At 55.1% G+C, this 16,140-nt stretch overlaps 1 protein-coding gene across 1 annotated transcript in view; it reads right to left on the reverse strand.

The window, feature by feature from the left end:
• RAB40B (RAB40B, member RAS oncogene family) overlaps nucleotides 1-16,140 on the reverse strand; it is a 45,532-nt gene that overhangs the window by 2,038 nt on the left and 27,354 nt on the right. The window contains exons 2-4 of the mRNA XM_033181718.1: nucleotides 4,396-4,456; nucleotides 1,452-1,512; nucleotides 475-552 (exon numbers count right to left, since the gene is read on the reverse strand). Coding sequence (XP_033037609.1) covers nucleotides 475-552; nucleotides 1,452-1,512; nucleotides 4,396-4,456 — 200 coding nt within the window. The remainder of the gene's footprint in view (nucleotides 1-474; nucleotides 553-1,451; nucleotides 1,513-4,395; nucleotides 4,457-16,140) is intronic.

A 16,140-nucleotide genomic window follows, 5' to 3' on the forward strand; every position in this document is an offset into this window, starting at 1 on the left:
GAACGCATTGCTGTTGTTTGGGACCCCGGCTTGTGGTCGTTAGTTATGGCAGCCCCAGGACACTCACACAGTGGGCTTGGCGCTGACCACGCCATGTCGCCGCTGCCAGGTGGGCTGGTCTGCGTCCAGCAGGCACAAGCCCCAGTCACTGCTGGTCCACCCAGCCCGACCACAGCAGGGAGCGAAGCAGGCCCAACTGTGGGGCTGACCCCATGCCGAGGCACACCGTGCAGGCTCGTTTTGTCTGGACCAGCTTCCTGAGCTTTGGTGATTCTCTGTAGCTACATTCATGAGCCCAGCCCTATCCAGTGCTGTGCCGAGGTGAGGCACCCTCCTTGCTGCTGGAACCCCATCCAGTGTCCTGGCCCATGGTCCATGTGTACCCATGAGCCCTGGAGGGCCCGGCCCGAATTCCTGGCCTGACATCCTCCCAAGCCCACAGGGATCTTGGGCATTGGCGTTTCTACAACATACCTCATCGATCTCCTTAATCCATCGATCAATGCCGTCAAAAGACCAGCGGTTCGCAATGTCATAGACCAGGATCACACCCTGGGGGAGAGGTCACAGGCTCAGCACACAGAACACAGATGTAGGCACAGCTGTGGCCATGCACGCAAAGACATACAACTCACTCAGTCATTTCCTTCTTTTAACACGAAGTACATAATTTTGATTTATCACCCGAATGTAGCAGTTTTATGATCATTTCCAACGATATTTCATAAGCTCAGTGATAAACCCTCAAATGTCACCGTGAGCTGGGGACTAGAACTCACACCCATGAGCCACTCCAGGAACACGGGACACAGCGGCACCACAGTAATCACCACCTCTCGAGGAGTGGGCCCACTCACCTGGATGGATCGCACGCATACATGTGCACACACATGCAGTTCACGTGTGCACGCGTGTGCACATGTACAGGCAGGCACACATATACACATATAGCTCACACAGGCACTCATGCACAGACGCACGCACAGTGCACACACACGCAGTTCATGTGTGCAGAGGCACGCACATATAGAGGCAAGCACACACACATTACACACATAGGCAGGCACTCACGCACAGACGCATACACAGTGCAGGTACCTGCACACACGTGCAGACACACACACTCACGCACAGACGCATACACAGTGCAGGTACCTGCACACACGTGCAGACACACACACTCATGCACAGACGCATACACAGTACAGGTACCTGCACACACGTGTGTACATGCACACACACTCCCATAAATGCATGCTTACTTCCTAATGCTGATGAAGTCTTTCAAGCAACCAACTACTCTACAGGACATATTTAGATTCTTGGTACCAATTTATACGTAAGCTTAACCACCTTATCCTCCAATTATCCATTAGCAGATGGTAAGTTAAGCATTGTAAACGTTATCATTCAAAGTCAGTTTGATCTCTCAGCTCAGGATGCTGTGTTACCTGTGCACCCCGAGAGTAGGAGCGGAATATGGTACAAAATCTTCCCTGGCCCGAAGTATCCCTGGAAAAGATGTTGGGAGATCATTAAAAATAAATCAAGTGCTTCTTCCTGACAACAGGTTCTGGAACTTCAGAGTCACAGCAAGTGCACCGCACACCCGCCAGTCAGCATGCCAGTCAGCTGGCCACCACGCTGCCAGCGTGAGACCCCAACAAAACTGTCCCATGTCCCCAGGGATCCGGGGATCCAGGCTCATGCTCTTCTCTGTCATTTAAAAAGTCAAACTAGAAAAAAGAGTGATGGGTTTTAACATAATTCTCAGATATTTAAATACATTCAAGGTAGGCTTTAAAAAACTTATTGGCCGGGCGCGGTGGCTCAAGCCTGTAATCCCAGCACTTTGGGAGGCCGAGACTGGCGGATCACGAGGTCAGGAGATCGAGACCATCCTGGCTAACATGGTGAAACCCCGTCTCTACTAAAAATACAAAAATCTAGCCGGGCGTGGTGGCGGGCGCCTGTAGTCCCAGCTACTCGGAGGCTGAGGCGGGAGAATGGCGTGAACCCGGGAGGCGGAGCTTGCAGTGAGCCGAGATCGCGCCACTGCACTCCAGCCTGGGCGACACAGCAAGACTCCGTCTCAAAAAAATAAATAAATAAATAAACACTTGTTGTATCTGGAAACAAAGCTATGCAGTTATGCACAGTAAGGAGTGTGGGTCTACACCGGGGGAGAGAGGCCAGCGGGATTCCTGCTCCTCCAGTTCAACTGTAAGAACTCACACAGCTTCAGCCCTTCCAATATGCCCCCAAAAGGGGAGGCATACAGGGAACTGCCCGGAGCAAGCTGAAGGCAGGCTTGAGTTCTCAGATGACGGCACACACAGCAGGTACCAGGACCCACAAAGACCAGAACGGAGCTCCAACAAACAATGAAAAGCCAGGCTTGGTGGCTCATGCCAGTAATCCCAGTGCTTTGGGAGGCTGAGGCGGGCTGATCACCCAAGGTCAGGAGTTGGAGACTGGCCTGGCCAACATAGTGAAACCCCATCTCTACTAAAATACAAGAATTAGCTGGATATGGTGGTGTGCTCCTGTAGTCCCAGCTACTCAGAAGGCTGAGGCAGGAGAATTGTCTGAACCCGGGAGGCAGAGGTTGCAGTGAGCTGAGATCATGCCACTGCACTCCAGCCTGGGCGACAGAGCAAGACTCTATCTCAAAAAAAAAAAAAAAAAAGTAAGAAATGAGGGTGGAAAGGGTGCTCCCCAGGGATCAGTTCCCAGAGGAGGCAGCCTTGGGACAGCCAGCACTGTTTCCTGGAGTCTGCACATGCAATTAACATACCTACATCAATGGGAGATTCCCCAGTGGGCTGGGGGCTGGCCCCATCACACAAGACACAGCCTCACAGATGAGCGGTGGGACGCGGCATGGTTTTGCTATTTTTGTTACATGCACCTGTGGTCGGTGACCACCCTCACCAACAGAGAGAAAGGCCTGGGGCTCCAGAGGGGACCAGAGACACTGGCCATTGCCAAAGCCTAGGAGTGAGTGCCTCATTTTCCTGAGAAGCAGTACAGGAGGGTCACCCAGGAGGGAGGCAGCCCCAGGATGAGGCACCGCAGGAGCCCCCCATCCCCACCGCCCCACAGAGATGGAACCACAGGAGCCCCCCATCCCCACCAGCCCACAGAGCTGGAATGGCAGGAGCCCCCCATCCCCACCGCCCCACAGAGATGGAACCACAGGAGCCCCCCATCCCCACCAGCCCACAAAGCTGGAATGGCAGGAGCCCCCCATCCCCACCGCCCCACAGAGATGGAACCACAGGAGCCTCCCCATCCCCACTGAGCTGGAACTGATGGAGCCCCCCAAATCCCCACCACCCCACAGAGCTGGAACCGCAGGAGCCCCCCAGTCCCCACCACCCCACAGAGATGGAACCGCTGGAGTCCCCCCATCCGAAGCCAGGAGCTGGTGGAGGGAGAGGTGCCCCGGCTGGCCCCAAGGGGAGAAGCTGGGGTTCTTTTTTTTTTTTTTTTTTTGAGGCGGAGTCTCGCTCTGTCGCCGGGACTGGAGTGCAGTGGCCAGATCTCAGCTCACTGCAAGCTCCGCCTCCCAGGTTTACACCATTCTCCTGCCTCAGCCTCCTGAGTAGCTGGGACTACAGGCGCCTGCCACCTCGCTCGGCTAGTTTTTGTATTTTTAGTAGAGATGGGGTTTCACCGTGTTAGCCAGGATGGTCTCGATCTCCTGACCTCGTGATCCGCCCGTCTCGGCCTCCCAAAGTGCTGGGATTACAGGCTTGAGCCACCGCGCCCGGCCGAAGCTGGGGTTCTTACAGCTGAGAGAGCAGAGCCAGCGGCCCCAGGGTGGCCAACAAGTCCTCCCCTCCCCACTCTGGCTCCTGCACCCGCAGGTCAGACCAGTCCCGCTGGCACTAGGACGCTCCGAGTTCCCTGCTGGGTGCTCAGTGGCGTCACTGAGCTAGGCGTGGGGGACCCAGGAACCCCGGGCTGCGCAACCCACGCTGCACTGGTCCCCTCTTGGCATCTTCCCACAGACACCAGGCCACAGGTTCTGACCCCAAAAGCCCATTCCCAGCCACAGCGCTATGTCTGTCCTGGGGTCCCCTACCTTGGATGACGGGGGCCCAGACAACCGGACCACCGCCTCCTTCAGAGAAGCCCTGGTGCAGCTGGGGCTGGGGGTGCTCCCCGGGGGCTGTGCCGATGGTGGTGGGGTGGGGGTGCTCCCCGGGCTGTGATGATGGTGGTAGGGTGGGGGTGCTCCCCGGGGGCTGTGCCAATGGTGGTGGGGGTAGGGTGCTCCCCAGAGGCTGTGCTGATGGTGGTGGGGGGAGGGCGCTCCCCGGGGCGCTGGGTCAACCAGGGGGGTCACTCCCTGGGAGTGCGGGGCGCTCGCACGTCCTCCAGACTCACCAGAGCTGCAGCTTCACCCGCCGACCATCCAGCAGGATGGTGGTCGTCTTGTAGTCGATGCCTGTGGGAGGGTTAGAGACGGCTTAGGCCTGAGGCTGCTGCTAACAGGACGCCGGAAGTCGCCACTCACTTTCAGGGAATAAAAGGCTTTCTCGTGAGCGCAACTTCCAGGTTTACCAGGGCAGGCGGATTGGACCCCCTCCCTGTGTCTGCCCAGGCTCGCCCAGGCCCTGCTGGCACCCACCACCCCGGCCTCCTGCAGCCCCAGCCTCCTGCAGCCGGGCCCCTCCTGTCCTCAGCCGCCTCGGCCTCTGTGGGGGTCAGGCTCACATCGCCCTCTCACCGGGGGCTCCCAGATGGGCGCTGCAGAGCTCACGTGTGACCTGGAGGCCGGTGGGTTTGCTGCAGGGCTGTGGCCGCTGGGTGTGCCCCCGTCTGGGCTGGTCCTTCCCTCCCCACCGCCTCCCCAAGCCTGCAGGCAGGAGAGCTGTGACTCAGCCCTGTTTCCAAGAGAAAGGGGCTATGGCAGGGGGTCTGCAGACAGACTGCGCTCGCCAGTATCACACCAGGAAAAGTACAGGAAAAGCAGACGTGACGCCACGTGGGGCGCCCGCTGTCAGAAGTGTGTGTGCGCGGACCACGCGTGTGCGGGCGGTGTCAGAGGTGTGTGCGCGTGGACCACACGTGTGCGGTGTCAGCGGTGTGAGTGTGCGCGGACCACGCGTGTGCGGTGTCAGCGGTGTGAGTGTGCGCGGACCACGCGTGTGCGGTCTCAGCGGTGTGAGTGCGCGCGTGGACCACGCGTGTGCGATGTCAGCGGTGTGAGTGCGCGCGTGGACCACGCGTGTGCGGTGTCAGCGGTGTGAGTGCGCGCGTGGACCACGCGTGTGTGCTGTCAGCAGTGTGTGTGCGTGGACCACGCGTGTGCGGTCTCAGGGGTGTGAGTGTGCGCGGACCACGCGTGTGCGGTGTCAGCGGTGTGAGTGCGCACGTGGACCACGCGTGTGTGGTGTCAGCGGTGTGAGTGCGCGCGTGGACCACGCGTGTGCGGTCTCAGCGGTCTGAGTGTGCGCGTGGACCACGCGTGTGCGGTGTCAGCGGTGTAAGTGTGCGCGTGGACCACGCGTGTGCGGTGTCAGTGGTGTAAGTGTGCATGTGGACCCTGCGTGTGCAGGGACATGGGACATGGGACTGCATGCCCGTCCCAGTCACCTTTGGGGTGCAGATTACACGTAGGCTGGAACCTTCTGTCAACATTTCTCTTTTTTCAAGTTAAAAAAAAAAATGCGTTTCTTCTTTTTTTTTTTTTTTTGAGACAGAGTTTCTCTCTGTCGCCCAGGCTGGAGTGCAGTGGCACGATCACGGCTCACTGCAGCCTCCACAGCTCAGGCTCAAGTGATCCTTCCACCTCAGCCTCCTGAGTAGCTGGGACTATGGGTGTGTGCCACTATGGCCAGATAATTTTTGTATTTTTTTGTAGAGACAGGGTTTCACTATGCTGCCCAGGCTGATCTCGAACGCCTGAGTTCACACAATCCGCCCGGCTCAGCCTCCCAAAGTGCTAGCATTACAGGCATGAGCCACCATACCTGGAACATTTCTTCTAAAATAAAAAGCTACAATTAAAGGCTGGGCACAGTGGCTCATGCCTGTAATCCCAATATTTTGGGAGGCGGAGACGTGTAGATCACTTGAGGTCAGGAGTTCGAGACCAGCCTGGCCAACATGGTGAAACCCCATCTCTACTAAAAATTCAAAAATTAGCCGGGTGTGGTGGCAGGCTCCTGTAATCCCGGCTACTTGGGAGGCTGAGGCAGAATTGCTTGAACCCAGAAGATGCAGGTTGCGGTGAACCGAGATTGTGCCACTGCACTCCAGCCTGGGTGACAGAGTGAGACTCTGCCTCAAAAAAGATACAATGACAAAAAATTTTTTTTGAGATAGGGTCTCTCTCTTGTTGCCCAGGCTGGACTGCAGCAGTGCGATCACAGCTCACTGCAGCCTTTACCTCCTGGGTTCACAGGCACACCACCACACCTGGATAATTGACAGGGTCTTGCTGTGTTGCCCAGGCTGGTCAACCTCCTGGACTCAAGTGATCCTCCCCCTTCAGCCTCCCAAAGTGCTGGGATTACAGGCATGAGCCACCGTGCCTGGCCGCAATACTTTTTTTGGGGGGGGATAGAATTTCGCTCTTGTTGCCCAGGCTGGAGTGTAGTGGTGCGATCTTGGCTCACTGCAACCTCGGCCTCGTGAGTTCAAGTGATTCTCCTGCCTCAGCCTCCTGAGTAGCTGGGACTACAGGCATACGCCACCATTCCTGGCTACTTTTTATATTTTTAGTAGAGATGGGGTTTCATCATATTGGTCAGGCTGGTCTCAAACTCCTGACCTCAGGTGATCTGCTTGCCTTGGTCTCCTAAAGTGCTGGGATTACAGGCGTGAGCCACCACGCCCAGTCAATAAATTTTTTTTTTTTTTTTTTTTTGAGACGGAGTCTTGCTCTGTTGCCCAGGCTGGAGTGCAGTGGCCGGATCTCAGCTCACTGCAAGCTCCGCCTCCCGGGTTCACGCCATTCTCTCGCCTCAGCCTCCCGAGTAGCTGGGACTACAGGCGCCCGCCATCTCGCCTGGCTAATTTTTTGTATTTTTTTAGTAGAGACGGGGTTTCACCGTGTTAGCCAGGATGGTCTCGATCTCCTGACCTCGTGATCCGCCCGTCTCGGCCTCCCAAAGTGCTGGGATTACAGGCTTGAGCCACCGCGCCTGGCCAATAAATATTTTTAAAAGGGAAAAATATGTTTCCGCATCCCCCCAGACACCAATGTTCTGCTTCTTCGGGAAACATATCCTGTGTTCACTTCCAGAGCGTCTGGATGAGCGCCGGGTCTGTCACTGAGGATGTGGAAAGAGAAGGCTTGAGTTCAGGGGCTGGAGAGCGCCGGGTAGGGGCACTGCCTTCCCAAAACGAAGTACAAGGACACCTATAATCACAGGAACCCAACCTGCTTCGTAAGAAGACATGACGAGCCTTTGTGGAATTTGCTTGATTTATTTCATGGATAGGATTCACCTGAGAGTGTCTCTCAACGCACTAAACCCAGAAGTGACAAGCCCTGGCCTCACTCTCGGTGTGACCGGACATTCAGTGAGCTGACAGCTAAGGCTGAAGAGGGACTCAGAATTCTAAAGGAAAGAGCGCCGCCGAGAGGCCGAGCGGAGAAGCAGTGCCAAGGCTTGCGCCAGACCTGGCCCTGGAGACGGTCGCGGAGCACACGGCCTCTGCAGCTCTCCTTCCGGAGAAGCCGGCGATGCAGCCAGTGAGTGCTCAGAAACAGGCTCCTCTGAAACTGCCAGGCTGCGGAGGCCACGGTTCTCAAGCGGCGTCTGCCCCCTCGAAGGGTCTAGAACCCTTGGACTTGGCCACAAGCCCCCTGCATCCCAGGAGGCAGTGTGCCGCGTTCCTGGTCTCCTGTCGGGCAGAGCGAGGTGTGCAGTGGCGGTGCCGCCGGTGGCCTCCCACCCGGCTTGGACAGCTGGTCACCCAGTCTTCGGGCAGGCCTGGGTGTTGCAGAAGCTCTGGGCCTCTGTCCTCTGCTTTCCACTGATGCAGCCGTGAGCACGTGCATGGCACACCTGCCTGATCTGAGCACACCTGTGCAGTGCCTTCCATGGGATCCCAAGCACCCTCCCTCCCCCAGCTGCTGTGTCCAGCCTGTCCCCTGCCCTCTGCTTCCTCCTCCGGGCCCCGCCCCCTTCCTGGACTCCAGAGGCTCTTCCTACGGTGCCCCACCAGAGCCCTGGTGACATGGAGTCCAGGCTTCCCACATGCTCCTCTGTCTCCTGCTAAACTGCACACTCCATCCACAGAGACTGCCCATCACCACCAGGTAGATTAGACCAAGCAACACCAGAGCAAACTCCACCCATCTGGGGAGAGTGATTCAGAGGGCAAAAGATGCAGCAGCATTGAGAACGCCTGAGGCACCTGCTCTGCAGGCACCACCTGCCCCATGATGTGGCTCAGAGCAGCCAAGCAGGCCTCTGGCCCACCCAGTACGAGGCTTTCCTGGGCTGGCCAAACGTTTGCCACCAAGCCCAGCAGGCACACTGAGGGCCCTTTCTGTCTCTGCCTCTCTCTCCTTGGCACGGGCACTGACGGGGCACTGTTATGGCACCTTTGGGATATTGCGCTTCTGGCTGGAAACCTCTGTGGCTGCTGCATTCTTGTCCTGCGTCCAGGAAGAATGAGGTACGCAGACAAGTGGAGGGTGAGCGAGACGAGGAGGAGGAGCTTTACGGAGTGTTAGAACAGCTCAGGGGAGACCCACGGTGGCTGGCTTCTCCCTGCAGGCAGGGCGTCCCATTGTCTCTGCAGTTCTCAGCAGAGAGGAGGCCTGGAGTGGGTGGTTCCTCTCTGAAGGCAGGTCGTCCTGACAAGCGTTCAGTTCTCAGCAGGAGGGTAGCCCTCCGCAGCTGGTCCTCCCGCCGTCCGTGCTGCTGTAGCTGAGTCTGGGGTTTTTTTTTTTTTTTTTTTTTTTTTTTTTTTTTTTTTGAGACGGAGTCTCGCTCTGTCGCCCAGTCTGGAGTGCAGTGGCGCAATCTCGGCTCACTGCAAGCTCCGCCTCCCGGGTTTACGCCATTCTCCTGCCTCAGCCTCCCGAGTAGCTGGGACTACAGGCGCCCGCCATCTCGCCCGGCTAGTTTTTTGTATTTTTTAGTAGAGACGGGGTTTCACCGTGTTAGCCAGGATGGTCTCGATCTCCTGACCTCGTGATCCACCCGTCTCGGCCTCCCAAAGTGCTGGGATTACAGGCTTGAGCCACCACGCCCGGCCTAAGTCTGGGGTTTTTATGGTCTTCAGGGTGGGGAAGCGCATGCTGACTGGTCCACAGGCAGCCCACGCCAACCAGCATGCACATCCCCGATGGTAAAAGCACCACGAGTTCCCCTTCCAGTCCGCAGGAGCTGTGGCTTCACCAGGGACCTGCCTCCTTCCACCCAGGAGCCTGTCTTGCCTCCCGCTGCTGTTCATGGCACCCAGCTTGTTCATGCCAAGGGGCACCTGCAGGCCAGCACCAAGCCACTGTCAGCAGCCCCTCAGCTTCCTCCCGTGTTCAACGTCGCCCAAAGTCCTGAGGGGGCTGGCGTGTCAGTGTCAGTGCTGCTCCAAGTTGGACCCACCTGGATGGTCTGAAGTAGCACCTAGGCTCGGCCCCAAGAGGCCACGCATTTGGAGCAGGCACTTCTTGTTTTTTTTTTTTTTGAGACGGAGTCTTGCTCTGTTGCCCAGGCTGGAGTGCAGTGGTGCAATCTCAGCTCACTGCAAGCTCCGCCTCCCGGGTTCACGCCATTCTCCTGCCTCAACCTCCTGAGTATCTGGGACTACAGGCGCCCGCCACCACCCCTGGCCAATTTTTTTTTTTTTTGAGGCGGAGTCTCGCTCTGTCGCCGGGACTGGAGTGCAGTGGCCAGATCTCAGCTCACTGCAAGCTCCGCCTCCCGGGTTCACGCCATTCTCCTGCCTCAACCTCCTGAGTATCTGGGATTACAGGTGCCCGCCACCACCCCTGGCCAATTTTTTGTATTTTTGATAGAGACGGGGTTTCACCGTGTTAGCCAGGATGGTCTTGATCTCCGACCTTGTGATCCGCCCATCTCGGCCTCCCAAAGTGCTGGGATTACAGGCGTGAGCCACCACTCCTGGCCTGGAGCAGGCACTTCTAAGCCTGCAGGGGACAGGGGTGGCCTTCCCAGGCCCCCAAGACCACAAAGATGCCCACGTCTGGAGCTGCCCCAGGGCAGTGGCCGTGGCACCCAGGGAGGGCTCCTGCCTGCTTCGTGGAGCAGGAGGCCCAGCTACGCCTCCCCGCTGCAGCCAGGATCTTGGCAGCAGCCACTCTAGATGGGCCACTGCTACCATCAGCATCTTAGCACTGGGAGCTTGACGTCGCCACTGTGGGGGATGGGGCGTAGCCTCCATTGCTCTCAGACCAAAACAGCACTGCTGCAGTTTTCCCAAGTGACCAAGTGAGTATCAAGGAAATAATCCTTTAATAGGAAGGAAAATACTCAGCCAGGCACGGTGGCTCATGCCTGTAATCTCAGTTCTTTGGGAGGTCAAGGTGGGAGGATCGCTTGAGCCCAGGAATTCGAGACCAGCCTGGGCAACATGGTGAGACCTCATCTCTACAAAAAATTAAAAAATTAGGGCCTGGGTGCGGTGGCTCATGCCTGTAATCCCAGCACTTTGGGGTGCCGAGGGGGGGTAGATCACCTGAGGTGAGGAGTTCGAGACCAGCCTGACCAACATGGAGACACTTTGTCTCTACTAAAAATACAAAATTAGCCGGGCATGGTGGTACATGCCTGTAATCTCAGCTACTCAGGAGGCTGAGGCAGAATTTCTTGAATCCGGGAGGCGGAGGTCACAGTGAGCCGAGATCGCACCCTTGCACTCAACCCTGGGCAACAAGAGTGAAAAACTCCGTCTCAAAAAAATAAAAATAAAACAAAAAAATTAGCCAATCATGGTGACGCACACCTGTTGTGCCAGTCACTCGGGAGGCTGAGGTGGGAGGATCTCTTGAACCCAGGAGTTGGAGGCTGCAGTGAACTATGATCGTGCCACTGCACTCCAGTCTGGGTGACACAGGGAGACTGTCTCTAAAAAAAAAAAAAAAATGTGAAAGGAGACAAAAACACTTTTCTGGAGCCTTCCAACTGGATGGTTCTATCAGCCCCAGCACGGGAGCTTCAGGCCCTGTGAAATGACGCTTTGAGTGACGCCCAACTCTCTTCACAGTCCTTTAAAACCCTGCTAAGGGCCGGGCGCGGTGGCTCAAGCCTGTAATCCCAGCACTTTGGGAGGCCGAGACGGGCGGATCACGAGGTCAGGAGATCCAGACCATCCTGGCTAACATGGTGAAACCCCGTCTCTACTAAAAAATACAAAAAACTAGCCGGGCGCCTGTAGTCCCAGCTGCTTGGGAGGCTGAGGCAGGAGAATGGCGTAAACCCAGGAGGCGGAGCTTGCAGTGAGCTGAGACCCGGCCACTGCACTCCAGCCTGGGGGGCAGAGCGAGACTCCGTCTCAAAAAAAAATAAAATAAAATAAAAAAAAAAAAACAAAAACACCCTGCTAAGCTCTTGGGAAGGGCACCACCACGTGCCAAGTCCTGCAGCCATCAGCACTGAACACACAGAGCGTGAAACACACACAATAAATTTGAAAAGAACACATATTTGATCCATAATAGCAACCTCAAAGTGAATTTTCAAAATACTTATGTTCCCTGGGCAGGGACGAGGCAACGAATGAAAGCACTTGGGAATCTGTTTTTGAATGTGGAGATAACTCCGGCCTTGACATGTCTGTCTCCAGACAGAAGGGACACTCACCCCCACAGGCTGAGAGGCTCATTTTTGTCCTTCCGGAGATGAATCCACTGCCTGGGCTTGGCTGGGTCCTCTGACTTAGAAAGTATCCTCTCGTCCTGTCCTTGAGGGCCAAACAATTTTTTTTTTTTTTTTTTGGAGACAGAGTCTTGCTCTGTCGTCCAGGCTGGAGTGCGGGGGACGTGATCTCGGCTCACTGCAACCTCCACCTCCAGGGTTCAAGTGATTCTCCCGTCTCAGCCTCCCGAGTAGCTGGGATTGTAGGCAGGCACCACCACACCTGGCTCATTTTTCTAATTTTTAGTAGAGACAGGGTTTTACCATATTGGCCAGGTTGGTCTTAAACTCCCAACCTTGTAATCTGCCCGCCTCGGCCTCCCAAACTGCTGGGATTACAGGCGTGAGACACCGTGCCCGGCTTCCTGATGGTCTTTTTAAGCACCCTATGAGTTTCAAAAACATCTTTGGTTTATGTTTTCAGAGTCATGGATGCTCAGTCTCAAGGGCTGTCACTATCCACGATGTGGGCCCTGGCCCACCCCAATCCCTGTGTCCCCCTCCCCATGTTAATCCTTTAAAATAATTTCTTTTGCTATGCACCTCCAAATTTATAAACGACATGCTTACATTCCTACTTCCTGACATTTCACCATAAGGCATCCAGTGACTTTCCACTATAGGTGAACATGTAGCTCTCTGACACTGACACACCCCACCCCTGTAACTCTTAACACACACACTCCCTGTATTCACTAACACACCCCACCCTGTAACTAACACACACGCTCCCTTTTCTCACTGACACACCCACCCCTGTAACTAACACACACGTTCCCTGTTCTGACACACCTCACCCCGTAACACACACACACACACACTCCCTGTTCTGACACACCCCACCCCTGTAACTAACACACTCCTCATACTCACTGACACACCCCACCCCTGTAACTAACACACACACACTCCCTATTCTCACTAACACACCCCACCCCGTAACACACACACACTCCCTATTCTCACTAACACACCCCACCCCTGTAACTAACGCACACATGTTCCCTGTTCTGACACACCTCACCCCTGTAACACACACACACACACTCCCTGTTCTGACACACCCCACCCCGTAACTAACACACTCCTCGTACTCACTGACACACCTCACCCCGTAACTCTAACACACACTCACATGCTCCCTGTATAGTTTTGTTGCTTTTAAAACTCGATGGAAATTCAATTCTACATCGTCATAACCAGGTGCTGTGCTTTGAATGTGTCCCCTAAATTTCACGTGTTAGAAACGTAAACCCCCTGTTCCTGTGTTGATTGGAGGTGGGCCTTTGTGAAGTAATTAGGACTAGGTAGGGTGGGCAGTGCGGGGCCCTGATGATAGGACTGGTGGCGTTACACGGAGAGGAAGACACCTGAGCTGATCGGCTCACGCGATGCCCTCTGCCAGGTTATGACGCAGCAGGAGGCCCTCCCCAGATGCAGCCCCTCAACTTTGGACTTCCCAGCCTCCAAAACTGTAAGAAATGCATTTATTTTCTTTATAAATTACCCAGTTTGCGGAATTCTATTATAGCAACAGAAAATGACACCAGGTAGACGCCATCCACAGCGGAACCACCATATGGTATACAATGTTTATTTTTCCCTCACATGCAAATTTTTGTTTTTACTGGAGTTAAAAACTGCCTCATTGTGCCGGGTGCGGTGGCTCATGCCTGTAATCCCAGCACTTTGGGAGGCCAATGCAGGTGGATCATCTGAGGTCAGGAGTTTGAGACCAGCCTGACCAACACGGTGAAACCTCATCTCTACTAAAAAAAATACAAAAACTAGCCAGGTGTGGTGGTGGGCGCCTGTAGTCCCAGCTACTTGGGAGGCTGAGGCAGAAGAATCGCTTGAACCCGGCAGGCGGAGGTTGCAGTGAGCTGAGATGGTGCCACTGCACCCCAGCCTGGGGGATGGAGTGAGACTCTGGTCTCAAAAAAAAAAAAAAAAAAATTGCCTCATGTTTATTTGCTCAGTTTCTCTGCATTTATTATGAATTCATCACTATAATTTTCCCCAGTTATCTAAATCTGCTCTCGGTACTTGCAAACATTCAACAATTTCACTTTGTTTGGGGCATCTTTCCAGACCTTCTGTCCCGCTCCCATCTGGACTGGGAGGACGGTTGCCTGGGGCCCCCACTCCCTTACTGCTAGATTCCATCCTTCCCTCTCTTGACTTACTCCTCTTCAATTCCTGAGAAGGTTGCATGGAAGAAGGTAGTATCTGAGACTGTGCACGTCTGGAAACGTCTTTAGGCTGTCCTCACTCTTCCCTGTGTTTGGACAGGCATGCAATTGAGGGAGAAGATGCTTTTCCCTTAAACACGTTCACGTCATTCCAGAGTTCCTTTTGAGATCAGCCATCAAACTCATTCCTGACCCTCTGAATGCAACCTGGTTTTCCTGCTGGTGGGCATGGAGGGGCTTCTCTGAATCGCATACTTTGCGGGCCTTGCTGTAGGGATCTTTGTGGCCAGGCTGACCACTCCCTGGGCCTTTCAATCTGGAGACACAAATCTCAATTTGGGGGAACTTTCTTTTTTTTTTTTTTTTTTTTTTTTTTTTTTGAGATGGAGTCTCGCTCTGTCGCCCAGGCTGGAGTGCTGTGGCCGGATCTCGGCTCACTGCAAGCTCCGCCTCCCGGGTTCACGCCATTCTCCTGCCTCAGCCTCCCGAGCAGCTGGGACTACAGGCGCCCGCCACCTCGCCCGGCTAGTTTTTTGTATTTTTTAGTAGAGACGGGGTTTCACCGTGTTAGCCAGGATGGTCTCCATCTCCTGACCTCGTGATCCACCCGACTCGGCCTCCCAAAGTGCTGGGATTACAGGCTTGAGCCACCGCGCCCGGCCTGGGGGAACTTTCTTGGATGATTTGTTCTCTCCTTCTGGGATGTGATGAATCAGATACCGGGCCTCCTGAGCCTGTTTCCTGCCTTTCTTGTCTGATTTTGCGTCTCCCTCTCTCTCTCAGCATTCTGGGAAGTCATCTCAATTTTCACTTTTATCCCTTCTTTGAAATTATTGTTTCCAATGTCCAAGATACTTATTTTGTGACTGTCAACACTGGACAAACTAGAAAAAGCAACAACCTGGCCAGGGGCGGTGGCTCGCGCCTGTAATCCCGGCACTTTGGGAGGCCGAGGTGGGCAGATCACCTGAGGTCAGGAGTTTGAGACCAGCCTGGCCAACATGGTCAAAGCCCAACTCTACTAAAAATACAAAATTAGCTGGGTGTGGTGGCGAACGCTGTAATCCCAGCTACTCAGAAGGTTGAGGCAGGAGAGTCACTTGAGCCTGGGAGGCGGAGGTTGCAGTGAGCCAAGATCGTGCCATTGCACTCCAGCCTGGGCAAAAAAGAGTGGAACTCCGTCTCAAAAGAAAAGACTGGGCGCGGTGGCTCACGCCTGTAACCCCAGCACTTTGGGAGGCCGAGGTGGGCGGATCATGGGGTCAGGAGATCAAGACCATCCTGACTAACATGGTGAAACCCCATCTCTACTAAAAATACAAAAAATTAGCCGGGCATGGTGGCGGGCGCCTGTAGTCCCAGCTACTCGGGAGGCTGAGGTGGAAGAATGGCGTGACCCTGGGAGGCAGAGCTTGCAGTGAGCCGAAATCGCGCCACTGCACTCCAGCCTGGGCAACAGAGTGAGACTCCATCTTAAAAAAAAAGGAGGCCGGGCGCGGTGGCTCAAGCCTGTAATCCCAGCACTTTGGGAGGCCGAGGCGGGCGGATCACGAGGTCAGGAGATCGAGACCATCCTGGTTAACACGGTGAAACCCTGTCGCTACTAAAAAATACAAAACACTAGCCGGGCGAGGTGGCGGGCGCCTGTAGTCCCAGCTACTCAGAGGCTGAGGCAGGAGAATGGCGTAAACCCGGGAGGCGGAGCTTGCAGTGAGCTGAGATCCGGCCACTGCACTCCAGCCCGGGCGACAGAGCAAGACTCCGTCTCAAAAAAAAAAAGGAAAAAAAAAAAAGAAAAAAAAGAAAAGAAAAAGCAACAACCTAAAAACACTTGGGGAATGACGGACTGAACTGGGGAGGGGTCTCCTTGTCACCTGCCCCACTCTGGCATCACTGGCAATGTTCGTATAGTCTGGAGTTGCTGCCAGCCAGCTCCCTCACCACGTGGGAAGAACAAACTCAAGAATGAACCTAACACAGAAGAAAGCAGGGCCCGGGTGTGTGCAGGGCATAGGCAGAAGAGAAAGGACAATACGGAGATAATCCTGACGGCATCGTTCAGGCACCAGGATCCAGCCACGCCTGAAACTACACCTGCC

The sequence above is a fragment of the Trachypithecus francoisi genome, unplaced genomic scaffold (genome assembly GCF_009764315.1).
Source record: "Trachypithecus francoisi isolate TF-2019V2 unplaced genomic scaffold, Tfra_2.0 Lachesis_group20, whole genome shotgun sequence".
Lineage (NCBI taxonomy): Eukaryota > Metazoa > Chordata > Mammalia > Primates > Cercopithecidae > Trachypithecus > Trachypithecus francoisi.